Consider the following 21,208-nt stretch of genomic DNA (forward strand, 5'->3'; position numbering starts at 1 on the left):
AATGTTAGCTAATATTGTTTTGTGACGTAAAAAATATATATGTTAATGTTTCATGGTGCTCGGCAAAGAACACTGTGGTCCTGTCTTGTGAACATATTTGAGAACCATGGGCCTGGAATTTCTCTTCTAGTTCTGCAATTCTGTTATTCTGTGTCATAGAATTGGATTCCCCATAATCTTTCTTTTCCCTTTGTATAAGTTAGTGCTTTAATGAACATTTTTTTTTTCCCCTCTCTACATAGAGTGAAATCACTCTTACCAAATGGAATCTAATCTTAAATATGACTTCAGAAGGTATCCTTTCTGTTTCTTGACATAAAGGTGTTTTTGTATTGTGTACATTAGTTACGGTTGTTTCCTACTATTACACAGCTAATATCCTCCAGTTCTTTATCCTACAGATGAGAACACTGAAGCACAGAGAGAGTAAACCAATTGTCAAAAGCTAAGCGTGGCAGGTCCGTGATTTTAAGCCAGGCTGTCTGACTCCCAAGCCTGCTCTCATATAAGTACGGCAAATCCAAGCTGCGGTTCCAGTGGCTGCGTTCCTATTCCAGTGGAACTAACCTAAAGCAAGCTCAAGCAGCATTCCTTTAAATGGAGACGGATTTCTATGTGAGTATTCCTGAAGGATGCTCTTTTTATACTTGGGTCAGCAAAAGTCACCAGATAGCTGTACCTGTTCATTCCAAGAAAGGTGAAAGGTGAAGCAAACAAAAACAAGCAATTGCTTGTACATCAGGCCAGAGAGCCTCTGGGCCCAGCCATTGCCTGTTTGCCCCGGGGGAACCTTCTGCTCTGTGCACACTGCTGCCCTAGGCCTGAGGGGAGGCGGCTGGCCGGCCTCCTGGCCTTGGTGTCTGTTTCCCCGTCCAGCCTTCTCACGTGCCCTGAGGTCTCCCCACTGCTGGCCGCGCTGGGCTGGCTGCTGAGTTTCTGCACTGCGGGGACGGTTGTTGCAGGCTGGGCAGCAGGAGCTCAGGGAGAGAACAAGAAGGAAATCTGCCTCCTCACCCCCGCTCTGCTGGCTGGTCCCCTTCTGTTCTGAGCTCACCCACAGCTCCCTCCCTAGATTGCGAATCCACCTCCTCCACTTTCTTTCTCACAGTTTTTATATTCATTTTGCAAGTCTATCAGCCTCCCTCTAACTTCTTTCTATGGCGTGTGTCGTGTAGGATTTCAGGGAAGGAGTTAGCAGTCTCTGCTGGTTAGTTTGTAATGAGCCAGAAAAGTTGATTTGCAAGTGTACTGTCTAGATTGTGGCACACTTCTTTCCATGTGAAGAATGATGCATCTGGAAGGCACCTCACCAGTGCAGAAACCTCTGTTGCATTCTTAGTGTTTCTGAGGTTCAACAATGTGCCATAGTCCCGGGGAATTTAACAACTATCTATAACAACGTTTTAAAGTGAAATTGTATTTGTAGTTCATCCTGTCATCCCGGGTGCACATCTACCTTTGAAGGTGGATCTGGGCCTCTTCTTCCACCTCTTCGTGCAGGTGATGAAACGGGAGCTTCTCGACTCCAAGTCCTGAGTGGTTCTGGAGAATTGGCTTCTTTCAGCCCAAAAGGGCTGGTGATGGTGGGAACCAGGCTGGTGGATGGTGAGGGGATACGGCTCTGGGGTGGGAACTATGAGGAGGGCAGGCGATGTGGAGGCTGGATCACTGGGCCACTCCATCGTCTGGCTCCGGGCCAGCCTTATTAGTGCAGCGGCTGGAAAGGCAGGCATTTCTCTTTCCTTCTTTCTCCCCCTCACATTTCCTCACTGTCCTTCTTACCACGCAGGCGTCCCCGGTGAGCTGGGAAGCCAGCTGCCCATCCCTCCCACTAGATTGTGAGCTCCGTGGGAGCAGAGCTCTTGCTCAACCTTTTATGCTCGGTGTTCACAAAGCATGAAAAGAATTGCTACCATTTCTCGAATGTTCATCATTATGCTACGTGATCCCAAATGCTATCATGTTGTCTTGAATCTAAGATGTTGGTGGTAAGAAACAACAATTATTTTATGTATCATTACAAAAGGAAAAAGCCTTGCCAATTCAACTCTGATTCAAGTGCTTTTTGGTACTTAGAATTTTTATTAGATACTTGTTGAAAGAGCTCTTTTAGAGTTATTTAGGCATAGATTTTTATCACATCACTCGTGCATACATAAAAGGGAAAATATAAGTGAAATAAATTGTTAAAGATATTCCTAAAATGTTGTCGCTTTCAGAGGCTGACTCTTCAGAATCACTTTTGGCTCAGGGTCATCGATGTTTCTGTGCCATCAAGAGTGCTGGTGACACAGCATCTCTGAAAAGAGGGCACGCTGCTGTCACCAGGAATCTCCTCCAAACAGCTTGTACCCATTCTGGGAGTTCTGATCGTGGTGTTTTTTTATTCAGCCTGTGGCAGGCCTGTCTTTCCACGTATCTCAGTAATAACATTGCACAGAACAGCATCATTCACGACGCTGTCTCTTATACCCAAGTCCCATAGGTTTGTTGGGCAAGGTCATTTTTCCAGTGATGGATATTTGCTTCCCTAATCAAATTTGTGCCCAGCTTCTGTTCCCATGCCTTTCAGTTTTAATGCCAAATTACAGTGTCATCTTTTTGCATTTAAAATGGCAGTTACACTCAGGGTGTCTAGTGCTGACAACACACATGACTCAGTGAAGCGAGGACAGAACTAATGAAGGGCTGTGAGCAAGGTCACACACGAGCAGGCAGTGCATCCACAGCCTCCCTGCCACCTGGGTGAGAGCGACTGTGGGACACCAGTGTTGTAAAATAGACCCCTCATTCAGAAATGTTAACAGGTGAGAAAAAGTGCATTGTTACAGCCATGCCGAGCAGATAATTTGGATTTTCCAACGATGAGACTGAGGATCAGTCTGTGGCTTACTAACGTCACACCTGGTAAGTACGTGGTAGATTTGGGGGCATAGAACCCAGATTTGTCTGATGCTAAAGCTCCTACTTTCAATTATATAACACTATTCATTCATTCATTCATATATATATATATTATATATGTAACATATATATAATATATATGTATATATATATATATATAGGACCTAGAACAGTATCTGGCACATTTAATAAATATTTGTTGTTAATAAGTATTTAATAAATATTTGTTGAATAAAATCATTAGAGAGGATAGAAATGCTTCTCCTCCTGGAAATGAAGTCTCTAACATTTTAGACAGTGGGTGGAAGAAGGAAGGTAGGTGGCCATTTTCTAGACAAGGTACAGCTTGTGGATCTCGGGTTCTTTCAGGTCAAGAAGAGGAGTGGAGGAAGTCTGTCCCTAGCTCACAGAGCCTGTCAGCACTTGCCTGCTGGACAGCGCTAAGGTAGTTCCTGGAATCATCCTTCCGCCTCGCCTATAAATCAAGATCAACAGGGTTCTATAAATTGTGCAGTTAAAAAAGTAGTAATAAAAAAGGAAATCAAATATGACAAGCCTTGCTATGAAGAAAGTTCAGGTACAGGGCATTGGTTATTTGATAAATTGCTAGGTTTATAAAACTATGAGGACTTCCCTGGTGGCACAGTGGTTAAGAATCCGCCTGCCAATGCAGGGGACACGGGTTCGAGCCCTGCTCTGGGATGATCCCATGTGCTGCAGAGCAACTAAGCCCGTGCACCACAACTACTGAGCCTGCGCTCTAGAGCCCGTGAGCCGCAGCTACTGAGCCCGCGAGCCACAACTACTGAAGCCCGTGTGCCTAGAACTCGCGCTTCGCAACAAGAGAAGCCACCGCAATGAGAAGCCCGCGCACCGCAACAAAGAGTAGCCCCCGCTCGCCGCAACTAGAGAAAGCCCGTGCCCAGCAACGAAGACCCAACGCAGCCAAAAATAAATAAATAAATTTATAAATAAAATTTAAAAATATGAAATGTTTTGAAAATTGTGAAGCTCTTGTAGCTCATCAGTAAAATATGAAAGTTGACACATTTGAGCACTACCATGTGCTAGATCTGTGCCTGGGATTTTTACATATATCATGTAACCCTCACTGTAACACCAGTAGGTAATTATCATATCCATTTTACATAGGATAATATCGAGGCTCAGGGAGTTTAAGTGATTTGGCCGAAGGATGTAACTACTGAGCAGCTGAGTCACTGGGGAAGCCCGGATGCTCAACTCAGAGTCTGTGGATTTTCTACTATACTCTGCTGCTTCCCATCTAAGCTTAAGGCTCGAAACCACTTTATACTCTTGTTTTACAGATAAGGAAGCTGATGCTAGAGGATTTTAAAGTGACTTACTTAGTAGCGGAGTCATACCTAAAATTCAGTTTTCTTGAACAATTTATTAAACAATAAATAATTGCAGAATGTCACACTGTTTTGAATAGTTTAGTAGTTACAGAAGCTCAATAGGTCTTATAAGTATCAATATATCTTAAAGAACAAGAACTGGGTATTCTGTATCACTGCTTTAGATTCCAGACACTTTTTGAATTAAAGAATTTTCACCATCTTTTTTTAGTTTAATTTTTTTATAATGTATTTTTAAAATAAATTTATTTATTTATTTTGTTTTTGGCTGCATTGGGTCTTTGTTGCTGTGTGTGGGCTTTCTCTAGTTGTGGCGTGCGGGCTTCAGTAGTTGCGGCATGTGGGCTCCAGAGTGCAGGCTTAGCAGTTGTGGTGCGCGGGCTTAGTTGCTCCGTGGCATGTGGGATCTTCCCGGACCAGGGCTTGAACCCGTGTCCCCTGCATTGGCAGACGGACTCTTAACCACTGCGCCACCAGGGAAGCCCTTTTAATTTAATTTAATTTTTTTTTGGCTGTGCTGGGTCTTCGTTGCTGCCCGCGGGCTTTCTCTAGTTGTGGCTAGCGGGGGCTACTCTTTGTTGCAGTGCGCGGGCTTCTCATCGCAGTGGCTTCTCTTGTTGCGGAGCATGGGCTCTAGGCACGCGGGCTTCAGTAGTTGTGGCACGCAGGCTCAGTAGTTGTGGGTCACGTGCTCTAGAGCGCAGGCTCAGTAGTTGCGGCACATGGGCTTAGTTGCCCTGCAGCATGTGGGATCTTCCTGGACCACTGCTCGAACCCGTGTCCCCTGCATTGGCAGGCGGATTCTTAACCACTGGACCACCAGGGAAGTCCAAGAGTTTTCACCATCTTGGGCTTCTTTATGTGCTAACAGTATTCTAAAATTATTGGGAGCTGACACTGTGGGCAGTATTTCACATCCGTATTGCTAAATTTTACTAGCAGGCTTTCCTATGTGTTGATGAACTGTTCTGTTATTTTGCTCCCATCTGCCAAGTAGTTATTTTCTTTTTTTCTCCCCCTTTATCCTTGCTTTCTGCAGTCTCTGGTATTTTATGTCATGTAATGTATACTTCCTTATTTTGGTAAGATTAGAAAAAAGGTATTTCAATCTAGAGTAAATATCCTGTCCCTTCCCATCTCTTCTTTCTTGTTCCTGTTCATCCTTAAAGATTCACCTTGTCTGAGAAGTCATCCCTGGACACCCCCATTGGGATCAGGTGTCTTCTTCTCTCTTCCCCCTGCAACCGATCTGTACAAATGATCAAGGACGTGCCACACGACAGATCTAGAGTTACTCATATTCCTTGACCTGAAGGAACTTCGAGTTGAGATGGGGAGGCAGACATTTAGACAGAAAAATGCAACATGATCGAACCTTTTTTTAAAATCTAATATGTGAGTGTTTACCATGGAGCAGGCGTTGTACTAAGCATTTTATGTGCATTATTTCATGTTCTGTCAATAACCTTATGACCCCGATTTTACAGAGAAGGAGAGGGATTTAGAGACTGTCCTTGCTTTGCCTGAGGTCAGTTAAGTCACAGAATTGCTACCAAAATCCGGGTCCAGAGCCCAGGCTCGTAGCCACTCTGCCTCTTGTACTGACTTCTGCCTCTGCACAGATGTGTCCCCTGGGCCCTCGCACGCTAGGCACAGGGAGAGGACAGCCCCAGTGCTGGAGTTCAGAAACTAATAGTTACTCTACAGTCATACAGCCACTGTAACTGACTCCAAATTATCCCTCAGAGACTTCAAAAGAATTCAAGATATAGCACATTGTATGTCCAAACGCATTCATCACAAAAGATTAAAAATAACCTGTTTATCAACACAAGATTAAATACATTATGATATATTCATATAATGAAATGATGCAGCTGTAATAAAGAATGAGGATATGCTATATGGATATGGAACAATGTGAAGGGTATGATATTATATGGAATAAATAAGGTTTAAAAGAGATGCTGCTTTGTATGGAATCAATAGCATGCTGCTGTGTGTGGCTGCAGAGGCGTGGGGTGTTGAAATTTTGCTTGTATATGCATAAAATATCTTTGGAAGAATAGCTAACAAATTGATGGTATGGGTTGATTCTGAAGAATGGATAAGGGATTCCAGGTAGAGAGAAATAATAAGCACCTTTCTAGAAATGAAAACAAATAAGAAAGGCACTCTGGGCTGGTGTGTTTCCAGAGCGTGAGGGGTGAGCCTGCCTGGATCCTCGCTGCTTCCCCGTGTGCACTTGAGTGATTGTGCAATTGACAAACTAAGTTGAAAAAATAAAAAATCTCAAATTCCTGTATGGGAAAAGCACAACATCTCTTCTGTGGTATTAATTCCTGTTGAAAATACATGTCCTGAATCTAACCGTGAAGAGACATCAGACAAACTCACATTGAGGGACCTTCTGAAAAACAAATGGCCTGTGCATTTCCAAAATGTCAAGGTTGTGGAGAACTAGGAAAGACTGGGGACTGTTCCCGATCAGAGGGGACAGACGGGACGTGTCCGCGGGACGCACCGTGTGTGATGCCAGATTGGATCCTGGGCCAGAAAAAGAGGGGTTTCCTTCTCTGCAAAGGACGGTAATCAGACAATTGGCAGAAGTTGAATGTGGTCTGTAAATTAGGTAATAGTACTGTTTTCATGTTAACGTCCTGATTGTGATAGTACTGTGGTTATGTGAGAAAATGTCCTGTTTTTAGGAAACAGGCACTTAAGAACTTAGTAGTAAAGGGGCTTTGTGTCTGCAACTTACTCTCAAATAGTTCACGTTAAAAAGACAAAAGAGAGAGAGGGAGAGAGAGGGAGAGAGAATAATAAAGTAAGCATGGTAAAATGTTACCATTTGGGGAACCTGAGTGAAGAAGTACAGGAATTCTTTGTACTATTTATGCTGCTTTTCTGTCTGAAATTATTAAAAAATAAAAAAATTTTAAAAAGCACTTCTGATGTGGAACATTTTATGATTTTGTAATACTGAGCCTTTTATGTCCTTTTGTACAATTTTGTGATTTTCTTCCTATAGATCTTTATATTGTTGGTGACATTTATTCCTAGGTTTCTTAATATTTTTGTTCCTTTTTAAAAAAATATAAGTTTTGTTGAGGTATAATTCACATACTGTGCAACTCACCCTGACCATCTTTTTATGTATGCTTAAACAGTACCATTATATAAGGAAGGCATGCTTTTTTTTTTTAAAGACAACTTTATGGGGTATAATTTACACATGGTGAAATGCACACATTTTAATTGAATAGGCTGATGACTTTTGACACATGAATTCCCCATGTAACCACCCCCCAGTCTAGATGCAGGATAGAGAACATTTCTATTTCTCCAGAGAGTGTGCTCCCAGCCCCTTTGCTTATACAGTCACCTGTTGGCGACACGGGCATCTTTTCCAGGACCCTCCGGTGTGTGCAGGGCGAGTGTGTGTGTGGTGGGGTGCCTTTGGGCGGGGGTGAGGATGGTAGCGTTGCCGCCGAGCAGGCTCCCAGGCTGTTTGGACGTGGCTTTTCTGTATCCCAGACTTAGGCCCTGACATTGGGTGTTCCAGTTTCTTTTCTTTCTTCTATGGGCCTTATTCTGGTTCAGAGGTTGGAGCATGTGTAGCCTAAGAATGTTTCTCAGCTTATTTCCATTAACAATGGAGAAAATTCCGGCTGGGTTCTGGGTAGTGGTCTTTCTTCTTTTTTTTTTTTAAAGAGATGTGCAATTTATTCATTTTTATTTATTTTTTAAATTTTTTGGCCACACCCCGAGGCATCTGGGATCTTAATTCCCTGACCAGGGATCGAACCCACGCCCCCTGCATTGAAAAGCAGAGTCTTAACCACGGGACCACCAGCGCAGCCCCTGGGCGGTGGTCTTTCTTACCTTTAGTTGAATGGTGTTCTGAGCAGTTTGGCCTTTCTTGTCTATTCTGCTACTTAATGGGCTGGTGGGAGGAGGTGTATCGGGCCTGGCTGCCCTGTTAAACAGCAGATCTCATGTGACCTTTAAAATGTCATTGTTTTATCATCATCAGAAGGGAAGATTGATTAAAACATCTATTTTGGAAAATAATGTTTCGAGATGTGGATTTTGTGCACATTGATGTTTAGCTGGTGTTTGATTTGCTCACTCATCACCCCTGTATGGACCCAATGGGAAACAAAATTTATATTTGTATTCACCAAATTGTGGCCCAGAAAATTCAGCTCCCTCCGCCTGCCATTTTTTCCTCGTTTTGTGACTTTTATTATTCTGCTGTTCATTTTGAGTTGGTGGTATAGGAAGTCAGTGTCTAAACAAGTGTGCAGGGACTTCCCCGGTGGTCCAGTGGGAAAGAATCGGCTTCCAATGCAGGGGACTTGGGTTCGATCCCTGGTTGGGGAACTAAGATCCCACACGCCTCGGGGCAACTAGGCCCGCACGCCACAACTACCGAGCTCTCGCGCCTCAGCTAGAGAGCCCGAGTGCCGCAAACTACAGAGCCCACGCACCACAACTAGAGAAGAGAAAACCTGCACTCCACAGCTAGTGAGAAGCCTGAGTGCCGCAACAAAGAGCCTGTGTGCCACAACGAAAAGATCCTGCATGCCTCAATGAAGATCCCGTGTGCCTGCAACTAAGATCTGACACAACCTAAATAAATAAATAAATAAATAAATAAAATATTTTAAACAAGTGTGCAAGGGAGGGATGCGCTGGCCGAGCAGCAGCGAGTCTCGGTGTGAACCCAGCGCGTGCCTGCATTTAGCATCTGGGGGCTCGTCCTCCTCAGGAGAACTAAGAGGACTGCCGTCAGCATTTGTGATGAAGGTTCCATCTACCTAACTTGTGCCCAGAGCAGAGCAAGTATGCAATACATTGAATCATTATTCCAAATAATTTCTTCATTTTTACCTTTTTGCCCAGATGTGTAATCTTTCACAAAGCTTTTTTTTTTTCCTTTTTGTGGTTGAAACTGTAATTTATTAAAATGCATTCATTTATTTAAAGTCTTGGGTCCTTTTCTCTCTTTTTTCAGGCACGTTGCAGAGAGGCCTTTTTGTCCTTGATGAACACTCGCGGGGTAGGCAGATGACTGTCCTTCACCCCGAGCTGCTCTAGGTGCCCAGGACGCTGTCCAGCAAGGAAAGGATGGATTCCAAAGATGAAAGCTCACACGTGTGGCCTCCGGCTGCAGAGCACGAGGAGAATGCCGCACAGGTGAAGAGTGGTCTTCCAGCTGGGCCTTGACAGCAGTTTTTTAGTTGGTACAGTTTGCTGACAGCTAGAGAAATAGCAGCTCCTGTACAGTGATGAGTGGTTGGGAGGAAGCTGACTTGCAGAACTGGTGCAGAAGGAATGGGCAGCGTTTCAGCACTTTGGATGCTCCAGCAACATGGGTCGCTGTGATTTTGAGGAGCTACATACCACTCATGGCTTCTCTGCCTTTCCCCTATCTTATTGTCATAATGCATTTCACTGCTCTGTTTTATTTCATGGTATTGGTGCCGAAAGCTTCAAACTGGAGGTTTTCTTTATGTTATCCTGGAAAGGGTTTTGTTTCTTCATGTGTAATGAAGTACAAAGGTATGCCTATAAAGTGAGTGGCTTTTCCTTTTCTTCTCAAATTCAGGATGTAAACCTCTAATTGAAAGTTGTCCCATTGAATCCACAGCTCTGGAGCTTAGTCGCTTATTCAGATGCTGCTGTAACGAGTGATCTCTGCCTTTCAAATTGCTATCCTAACCGGCTACACGTTCTTTTGACTATTCTTAGCAAAGGCGAACCTCTGCATTTTTGGTATGCATTTGAATTTTGAGAAGAGTCAGCACTCATAGGGAGCCGTGTTTACATGTGACCAAAGTATAAAACTTCATTTTAAAGCATTATAATATATATGTAATTTTAATTTAATTTTTGTCAAATTATATAACCACAGTATTATTACCAAAATCAGAAAATTAACATTGAAACCTTTAAATATACACATTTTATTTAATTCAAGCAATATAACAAATTTACAATACATAAAATTGATCATCTGGTATGATTTGAAAGTCTGAGTTTGAATACTGAGCAAAAAAGTTCCAGAGATGCTTCCAGCAGAATAATTGAGAATGCTGTTTTGGTTCTCATGGAAACTATTTGGAAGGCTACTTTCATGTAGCCATATAGTTTGGTGTATTTTGTTTATAAACAAAAATGTAGTTCGTTAATAAATAGGGTCCACATTTGTGGGTAACCAGATGGTAGACGGCAGAGCTCAGCATCCTTTATTGCACCCCTCCTCCCAGTGTTCCTTCTCCCAACCAGGAATTCTGATTTAGCCGAGTACTGGGTGTTGAAGGGTTTGGCTAACTCCTAAGGAAATTTTTTTTTTTTTCTTTTTTAAGCACTGAAACTAGTTCAAGATTTTGATGTCAATGAACAAATCTAAACTCACAAAATTATTTTGCAGCACTTAAAACTGCACAAATATCTTAGAAGCCTAAGTCTTGTATGGATGCAAACTGTATCTTCATGGACAAAGCAGATTTATGTAGAAGCTGCACTAAGCACTTAGTATAGAAGTGGAGGTTTGTTTTACTTATGTGGTGCTTGACTGCATTGGGTCTCTAGTTTTCTTTCTGGGGATTGAATTAGCTTATGTCATCTTCCGGATCTACTATTCTCCACTGGAAAAAAACTGAAATAAAAAGTTAGGTCTAAAGCCAAGACAGTGTAAGAGTAAGGAATCTGACCTAAGAGGGTCTAACTTCAATATCAGCACATAAACTATTTCTCTCCCAAATGTGTTCTTTGACCATCTGCTTTGTACCTTCAATATCAGATGCTAGGCTGTATGCCAGCCTTCAAGAACCTCCAAAGCTGACTACTCGGAAAGCACTTTACAGAATCCAGTTTCTGCTTTAGTTCTTGGTAGATAGAAAATTATTTCCCCTGGTGACAACTGAAATAGTTGTCCAAAACCCCTTAAAAGTACTTTCTTAGAATTTTTTGTATTTTTACCTAGTTGGCAAGGAAGAGTTCTGTTACGTTCACCGAGTCAGCAAACGTTCACCAACTTGCCTCCAGAACGGGCTTGGAGTATGAAAGAATTTGTAGGAAAGAAAGTGACCTTGTTTTAATGTGTTTGCCAAAAGTCACTGTTAGTTATAAAGTAGAATTCTTATGATGTGTTGAAAGCAATTGGCTTTTGAGTCTTGACATATTTTTTCACATTACGAATAATTTGTATTTTGTAGTTCGGTAATGTTGTCAGCCAGGCATCTTCTGTCACATTTCCAGGGTCAGTGAACCACCCTGTCAGTACTCCCCGAAGGAGATACCTGCATTGGACATTCGAGGCAAAGGGAACTTTAAATCAGTTGCCTAATATTGAGCAATAAATCAGTGACAAGGTCCTTGGATCCTGTTGCCAAGTCACTAACTCAGCATAGATGAAGGCGTATCAGTTGAGTTCTCCTTTCAGTGGGGATCTTTTAGAAATGCAAGCGTGTAATGTTCTCCGTCAGTCCTGCGTCTTTGTGAGACAGGTTTTGTTCCACAAGGGTGGTTGCTACATACTTGCTGGTTATTATTATTATTTTTTTGCCCCAGGTGCATTTTGTTCCAGACGCTGGAACTGTGGCCCAGATTGTCTACACCGATGACCAGGTCCGTCCACCACAGCAGGTGGTGTACACGGCAGATGGTGCCTCTTACGCGTCAGTGGATGGTCCGGAGCACACGCTGGTCTACATCCATCCCGTGGAAGCTGCGCAGGCACGTGAAGGACGATGGTTTATAGTTTGTTTGTTAATCAGTTAATTCACCAATTACTTAGGTTTACTCTCTGCCAGTCACTATGCTATTTGCTGGTGATGCAGGAAATATTCATATAAGATTTATGCTCCCAAGGAGCTTATAACCACCTGGGCAGAGGAAGATATGGTTTATTTATTTAAATTAAATGTAATAAGGAGTTAGAGCACTAACCTCAAATGAGTTCTTTCCCCAACTGACTATTGATATTGATTTTTTTTTTAAATTATAGATTTATTTATTTTTGGCTGCGTTGGGTCTTCATTGCTGCGCCCGGGCTTTCTCTAGTTGCAGCCAGCAAGGGCTACTCTGTGTTGTGGTGCGTGGGCTTCTCATTGCAGTGGCTTCTCTTGCTGTGGAGCACGGGCTCTAGGTGCTTGGGCTTCAGTAGTTGTGGCTCGCGGGCTCAGTAGTTGTGGCCCGCAGGCTCTAGAGCGCAGGCTCAGTAGTTGTGGCGCATGGGCTTAGTTGCTCTGCGGCATGTGGGATCTTCCTGGACCAGGGCTCGAACCTGTGTCCCCTGCATTGGCAGGTGGATTCTTAACCATTGCACCACCAGGGAAGTTCCTGATTGATTTTATTAACAAGATTATCAGCTTTTACTTTTCCTAAGGTATCAACAACCAGGCCAAACATGGTAACTTAATCAAGACAGATCAGTGAAAACATGCAGATTATTTCAGTTAAACGAGGGATCCTACTAGCTTATTAACTGCTATTTACTAATAACTTACTGATGTGTAGAACTGTAATAGAAGCGCAGGTAAAAACTGTACTATTACAGCTACTTTCACTTTTTTGCCAGTGACTCTGAATATTAGTTTCCAAATGCATGACACGAATATTCCCCAATATATAAATGTTAGTTTGTATGGGACTTCCCTGGTGGTCCAGTGGGTAAGACTCCACGCTCTCAATGCAGGGGGCCTGGGTTCGATCCCTGGTCAGGGAACTAGATCCCGCATGCATGCCGCAACTAAGAGTCCGCGTGCTGCAACTAAAAAGATCCCGTGTGCCACAACTAAGACCTAGCGCAGCCAAAATAAATAAATATTAAAAAAAAAAATGTTAGTTTGTATTGTTAGCACTTTACAGTGTACAAAGCACTTTTAAACATATTAAAAGAGAAATCAGTTCCATGGTTTATAGTAGGATCCTGGTAATAAAAATTTGCCCTCATGCAATATTTAATCAAGAGACTCAAATCACTCCCAAGAAGACATGGGACCCACCTAATAAATACCTTTCAAATCTACATAAAGATGAAATTGCCTAATAGTCAGATGGTACTTTTGGAATGTCCCTTCTTTGTTTTAGTCCCCTAGCTGTATTAAAATAAGTGCATGTAGATTATGTGAAGAATGTCCTGTGACCAACTTTTGGTTCATTACTGTGTTACTAAATGTCTGAATTATGATAATTTTTTTTATTGTCAAATATAAGAAATCTGACACTGGCTGAAATTCGCTTTTACAGTTCTCTGGAATCAACACTTAACCTTAGTTCTTATGCCCATAGGTTTGCTAAAGCCTCGGGCAAATTAAAGTCTCTCGGAAAGAATACTTTTCCGGACTGGGGATTTTCTGTGGTACCCTGGCTAAAATCATTTTGAAGGTTTTCCTTCTCTATTTATCTTTGCTGCACCATGACCCAAATTATGTGTTTATAATCAGAACTTTTAAAATTATGATTTTACTGGCTTTTATCCAAAAAAGAATCTGTGGAACATTAAATTCAATTTATTTTCCTTCTACTTCTCTTGTGATAATGAGTGTGCATTTATGTTTGAAAGAGTTGTAATCCTTGGGTATACAGTACTCTTCTATTTGCCGGTGTATCTCCAACTATTTTCATTTAATTGCAAGTCTACCCCTGTGATAGAGTGTTACGTGTTGAATGCATGCCCCCTTGTTCATGGCATGCCTTTTTAATTAACTGTGACATTCAGTCTCAGGAGAGGCTTTGCTTTAGAGTAAACTCCTGAAGTATGAAGTATGTTAGCCAATAGAGATGGTTAGCTTTTACAATCTCTTTGGAGCCCTCTGAATGAAAGGCTTTAGCAACATGTAAGATTACTATCTTTATCTTCTTTGTTAATGAAAGATTATTACTAGCTATTTGGTAGTTAACTCTCTCAGGAATTGGTGCTTAGCAGTAGTATAATTTTTCCTGTGTAGATGAGCTGTCTAACGATCTATTGATAAGTTTTTGTTGTTGTTTGTTTAGACGCTGTTTACAGACCCAGGCCAGGTAGCTTATGTCCAACAGGATGCTACAGCTCAGCAGGTAATGAGTTGCTTTTTTGCCTTTTTGTTGATTGTGGATAATACTGAAGTTACCTTTCCCTGGAATGCCCCCAACCCTCTGTACTGTGCATTCTCTGGGTGTCTATTTCTCATGTGTTTAGAATATTCTCAATGTCCGTTAATGAAAACAAAGCAGAACATGACACTAACACACTCCAACCGGTATATATTGCAATAGCGTGGTAATAAAAAAATGATTTGTCAGGGAAATTTAAGCATTAAATTAAAATAAGCATATCAACTGGATATTGGTTCAAGTTCCAAAGAGTAATCCTGAGTTTCAAAAGTGTCTATGGAAACTGGGAAACACTTTAGTACTTGGTCTTTTTTTAAAATTATTGAATTATAGCTGATATACAATGTTGTGTTAGTTTCTGGTGTACAGCAAAGTGATTCAGTTATATATATAATATATAATATATATATTCTTTTTTCATATTCTTTTCCATTATGGTTTATTACAGGATATTGAATATAGTTCCATGTGCTATACAGTAGGACCTTGTTGTTTATCTATTTTATATATAGTAGTTTGTATCTGCTAATCCCAAACTTCTAATTTATCTCTCCCCCTCCTTTCCCCTTTGGTAACCGTAAGTTTGTTCTCTATGTTCGTGTATCTGTTTCTGTTTTGTAAATAAGTTCATTTGTATCATATTTTAGATTCCACATACAAGTGATATCATGTGATATTTGTCTTTCTCTTTCGGACTTACTTAGTATGACAATCTATTTCTAAATATTAGGGAAAAATTCCTGCTTAAATTACATATATATTTAGTGGCAACCTTCCTCATTCTACTTTCAGAGAATTGAGATTCTTCTTGGTTTTCTTTTAAAACATTTCTTTCCTTTTATCTATATTTCTAATATATCCTACTTGACTTTGAGGGACTTCTTCGTTATTTTCCTCCAGGTTGCAAAAGTGATAAGGAAGGTGCAGAAACTAGATATTGTCAGTCTTACCCTCAAGGGAATGTGAATCCAAATAGTTTTATTTTCATGTTGGCTAGTATGACTGTTATTTAGCTATACCACTGAGTGTCATGAGTAATTATCAAGTAAATTCTCGTTAGTAAGCACTTTCTGCTTTTAACATTTTTTAGTAGGTGATTTGGAAACTTGTATTTTAATATTTGGAAAATGAACAGTAATTGTGTTGATATTATTTATGAAATCTAGCGAGAATTAGGAGTCTTCCTAATATCAGTTGTGGTTGAATTTATTCCTGATTGGTAGTGACCTACAATTTTGTGGGTCTGCCATCTTGAATGAGAACTTGTCTTAGCCCATCTGGGCCGCTATAACAGAGTGCCATACACTGGGTGGCTTACAAACAACAGAAACTTATTTCTCACAGTTCTGGAGGCTGGGAAGTCCAAGACCAAGGTGCCAATAGATTTGTTATCTGGTGAGAGCCCTCTTCCTGTTCACAGATGGCTGTGCCCTCACATGGCAGAAGGGGTGAGGCTGCTCTCTGGGGTCTTGTATAAGGGCACTAATCCCATTCATGGGGGCTCTACCCTCATGACCTAATCACCTCTCAAGAGGCCCCACCTCCTAACACCGTCACAATGGGGATTAGGTTTTGACATATGTATAAACTTTGGGGAGACACAAATGTTCTATAGCAGAGTTACTATTTTATTTTAGTAATTTTGTACTAATTCAGTTTACTCTTGATAAAACAAATCATGTCCATTTCTGTGAATATTTATTGATTCCACCAAGCAAGCAATGGATAGATTTAATTCATTTTTACAACTTGGCAGGAAAAAAATACAATGAAATGCCTTTGTGTTTCATAGATGATTAATTCATTCACTAATATTTGGAGTAATGATTTTTTTTCATAAAAAGTTGAAGTAATACAAAACAAAAGAGAAGTACATTAAAAAACCTAAACAAACAAATTCTGCCCAGGAGCATCCTCATTAATTTACAATTGGTAAATATTATTCTAGACTTCCTTCCAGACATAAAACAGACAAAGATAAACAAGCAGGGGAAAATTGTGCCCTAAATGCTGTTATTAATCTAAATACTTTAAACTTAAATTTACTTGAGTGTAGTAGAAGGAAAGCGAATGGAGGTGAACCTGAAAGAGGTTGGAGTCCTCACGGTTTCCTAACCGGCCTTGGGCTCCGGTCCCCTGTGTCCTCAGCTCTTGCTGTGATGACCTGACATCAGCACACTGACACTTCCTCCCCCTCCTCCCCTCCCCCACTGTTTGGTGTTAGTTGCATTATTATTGTAACTAATGTATTTCTGTTCTGTTCAGTAACCACAGCTATTTAGAATTTTGCTCCATTATATCCTGGCATTTAATTTATACAAATCTTGAGTCTAATTTTGGTTATTTTCCTCATTCCTTTTCTATCTTAATGCCTGTTTGAGTCTTTCTTTATCCTTGAAGTTTTTCTTTGAAGTCTAATGACTTCACCAGCATATGAATCAGAATTCCCTAGGACAGGGTGTGTCCTTTTCATGTATAGGTTAAGACTCTGTTTCGGGAACATTTTCATCTGTTAGGTTTTTGAAGATCTATTCAGTTTCATTTGATATGTTCACTTTTCCAGGAATATCAGTGTGAGTATATTGACTCTGCTTTCTATATCTAACATTCTCTCTGTGATCATTTTTATATCTATTCTTTTCCATGTTATTTGTGTAATGTCCTTTATGTCCCCCATATTTCCTTACTGTTTTTTAAACTTTCTAATTAAATTATAACATACATATGGAAAAGTGCAAAAACTTATAAGCAATAGTGCAATGATATATCACGAAGTGAACACTCTCTGTAACCAACACCCAGATTAAATAATAGAACATTACCATCTAAAAGCCATCCTCACGCTCTCTCCTAATCACTTCTCCTTCCCTTCTCAAAGGTCACACTCTCCTGCCTGCTGACACTGTAGACTGGTTTTCCATGGTTTTGAACTTTATATGAACAGAATACCTTAGTATGGTTTCCTTTTTGTCTTTCTTTTTTTTTTTTAATTTTTATTTTGGCCTTGCCACTCAGCTTGTGGGATCTCAGTTTCCCGATCAGGGACTGAACCCAGGCCACGGCAGTGAACGCTCCAAATCCTAACCACTAGACCACCAGGGAACTCCCCTTTTTGTCTTGTTCTTTTGTTCAACATTCTGCTTGGGAGAGTCCCATTGTTCATGTTGTTGGGTGCCCCTGTGGTTTTTTTCCCTTCTATTTTTATTGCTATATCGTGTTCAGTTTTATGAAAGTACCACAATACATCCAGGAGTGTGATCCTCCCTCCACTTTGTTCTTCTTCAAGAGTTTCTTGGCCCTTTGCTTTTCCATACACATTTTAGAATCAGCCTGAAGTTTCCACCGAAGTCCTGCAGGAAACTTACTGGCATTTCGTTGTATCTATGGATCAGTTTGTGAATAATTGACATCTTTATAATATTGAGTCTTCCAATCTGTAAATATTATCTATCCATGAGTTTGTTTATTTTTAAAATTTTTATTGAAATATGTTGATTTACAATGTTGTGTTAGTTTCAGGTGTACAGCACAGTGATTCAGTTATACATACATGTATAAATATATGTATTCTTTTATTACATTCTCTTCCATTATAGGTTATTACAAGAAATTGAGTATAGTTCCCTGTGCTACACAGTAGGTCCTTGTTTTTATTTTATTTTATTTTATTTTATTTATTTATGTTTGGCTACGTTGGGTCTTCGTTGCTGCGTGCGGCCTTTCTCTAGTTGTGGCAAGCGGGGGCTACTCTTTGTTGCGGTGCGCAGTCTTCTCGTTGCAGTGGCTTCTCTTTGCTGCAGAGCACGGGCTGTAGGCACACGGGCTTCAGTAGTTGTGGTACGTGGGCTCAGCAGTTGTGGCTTGTGGGCTCTAGAGCGCAGGCTCAGTAGTTGTGGCGCACGGGCTTAGTTGCTCCGCGGCATGTGGGATCTTCCCAGACCAGGGCTCAAACCCGTGTCCCCTGCATTGGCAGGTGGATTCTTAACCACTGCACCACCAGGGAAGTCCCAGTAGGTCCTTGTTGGTTATCTATTGTATATATCATAGTATCCTTGAGTTTTAAATAAAAGTTGAAAATTGTCTTCTAGGTAGAGGTTTTTCGATAGATTTATTCCTAGATATTTGGTGTCTTTTGATGGTATTGTAAATTATGGTATGATTTTTTAAAATTTTATTTTCTAAGTTCTATTTCTGATTTTCTTGATAAATAGTCAGGTTGTCTATGATTACTGACATTTTTACTTCTTTCCAATATAAGGAAAAAAATCCAGAACTGGATTTTTTCCTTCTTTCTGATATAAGCATAAAAAATCCAAAGCTGGATTTTTTCCTTCCAGTTTTATTGAGATATAATTGACATATAGCACTATATTATAAGTTCAAGGTGTACAACATAATGATTTGACTTACCTACATCGTGCAATGATTGCCACAGTAAGTTTAGTGAACATCTGTCTTCTCCAAAATTAAACAAATAGAAAGAAAATTTTTTGTTGTTGATGAGAACTCTTAGGATTTACTCTCTTAACAAGTTTCACATATAGCACACAGCAGTGTTCATTATATCTATCGTGTTGTACATTACATCCCTAGGACTTATTTATCTTGTAACTGGAAGTTTTACCCTTTGACCACCTTCATCCAATCCCCCCTCCCCCATCCACCACCTCTGGTAACCACAAGGAGCATCTCTTTTTCTATGAGTTTGTATGTTCGTTTTTGAAGTATAATTGACCTACAATACTGTGTTAGTTCCTGTTGCACAACATAATGATTTTTTTCTATACATTTCATACATTCCACGATGTCTAGTTATGATATGTCACCATACAAGGATATTACTCACTGACTGTATTCCCCACACTGGACATTTCATACCCATGACTCATTTATTTTGCAACTAGAAGTTTGTACCTCTTAACCTGCCTCACCTATTTCTTTCCTTCCCCCACCCTCCGATACTCTGGTAACCACCTGTTTGTTCTTTGTCTATAACTCTGTTTCTGTTTTGTTATGTTTGCTCACTTACATCTTTTATTTTTTATTTCTTCTTTTGTCCCCCCTTGGTCTGCTGGCTAGGATCTCCAATACATTATTGAACAGAGGTGGTGCTAGTAGGTTTGTAGGTTTCTCATTTTCCTTCCTGATCGCAGAGGAAAAACTTTCACTACTTTACTATTAAGAATGATGTTTAGTGCAGGATTTTCTTTTCTTTTTTTGGCTGCACTGTATGTCTTGGCCTACGGATCTTAGTTCCCCGACCAGGGATCGAACCCGCGCTGTCTGCAGTGGAAGCGCAGAGTCTTAACCACTGGACTGCTGGGAAGTCCCTAGTGCAGGATTGTTGTAAAAAGAACACATTGATTAAGAAAGCTCCCTTTATTTATAGTTTTTAATGTGTGTTTATTATTGATTGATGTTGATTATTATTCATGGATGTTGATTTTTATCAAATGCTCCTTTTGAATCTGTTGAGATTTTTCTCTTTACTGTTCATAAGGTGGATTATATAATTGATATTTAAAAGTTAATCCAGCCTCGCATTCTGTAATAAACTCTATTTGATCCTTTTCATATATGTCTGGATTTGGATTTGGTCTGCTAATATTTTGTTTGGGGTTTTATATGTTTATTCAATAGTTCATTGTATTTTAGCCAGTGTATTTGATATTTTTTTTCTTTTAAAGTAGCTCTCATCTTGATGATATTTTTTTCTTTTAATAACATCCTGAAAAGCTACATCATCATTTTTGTTGGCTGTGTAGTATTCTATTATGGGGATGTACTATTATTTATATTCTCCATCTATTGTTTTCTATGTAGGTTCTTTCTTTCTTTCTTTCTTTTTTGCTACTCTAAAGAACATTCTCACAGATGTCATATCAGATTATTTCCTTAGAATAAATTCCCCAAAGAGAAATGATAGAGACTAAAGGTATTCATATTTTAAATTATTTAAGAACCAAGATTTTTGTGAAAGTGAAAAAAGATACAAATATAAAAATCAAACACTTTAAATAAAAAGTTAGAACCCTAAATTTGAATTAGAATATCAGTATGAACTCATGACTTTTTTTTCTCTTAAAAAACATGTTTTCTAGTTCTGGCCACTGAAAAGGTTTAGATGAAGTCATCAGTCCAGTAGCAATGATCCTATGTGGTCTCTAAATACAGTTTTCCAATAAAAGGAATCAGGGCTACTCAGAAAAATGACAGATTCTAGCCCTGGGGCAGAAAATGTACAAGATGTGCCTGAAACATCTTGTCTTATCAGAATGCAAGGAAGCGAGTAAAAACTTCTCTTCTGGGGTCCTGGGAAGGAACTCAAGATCTAACTCGAAGGGGCCAAAATGGGACAATTTGACTCATAAAAAAGGAAAAATATCTACAGTAGATTGAAACACATTAAATATATTTAAAATCCACAAGTTCATACTAATATGAAAAGAAATAACTCTTTGGTCACTTTTTGAGGCTGCTAGGGGACCACCACATTATAGGGAAAAGTGGTAAATGGCCGGAAAGAATCCAGCCTTTCCCCCCAAGTGTCCTCAGGTAAACAATCACTTGATGAGGGAAATTTCATTATAGAGGCATCCAACTAATAAAGAATGGGGGGATGACTGGCTTAGAGCCTCACCATTTTTCATCTCCTATGATCAGAAAAAAGCTGATGAGGCACTTTGTAATGAATGGATCAACTTACCCCTCTGAACATTGTCAATATCACTAAAAGGAGAGAACATTCATTACAGGGTTCCTGGTGTTGTGTACCTCCTCTTGACATACAGCACTGTATTTTTCCACATAAGGGGTAT

At 40.2% G+C, this 21,208-nt stretch overlaps 1 protein-coding gene across 3 annotated transcripts in view; it reads left to right on the forward strand.

The window, feature by feature from the left end:
- The window catches only part of PRDM10 (PR/SET domain 10), a 125,048-nt gene that overhangs the window by 61,149 nt on the left and 42,691 nt on the right, over positions 1-21,208 (forward strand). For all 3 annotated transcript variants that reach the window (XM_061202300.1, XM_061202299.1, XM_061202301.1), the window contains exons 2-4: positions 9,304-9,485; positions 11,865-12,029; positions 14,295-14,354. In XM_061202300.1, the coding sequence (XP_061058283.1) occupies positions 9,417-9,485; positions 11,865-12,029; positions 14,295-14,354 (294 nt within the window). In that variant the 5' untranslated portion in view covers positions 9,304-9,416. The remainder of the gene's footprint in view (positions 1-9,303; positions 9,486-11,864; positions 12,030-14,294; positions 14,355-21,208) is intronic.

This window comes from Eubalaena glacialis, chromosome 10, assembly GCF_028564815.1.
Source record: "Eubalaena glacialis isolate mEubGla1 chromosome 10, mEubGla1.1.hap2.+ XY, whole genome shotgun sequence".
Taxonomy (NCBI): Eukaryota; Metazoa; Chordata; class Mammalia; order Artiodactyla; family Balaenidae; genus Eubalaena; species Eubalaena glacialis.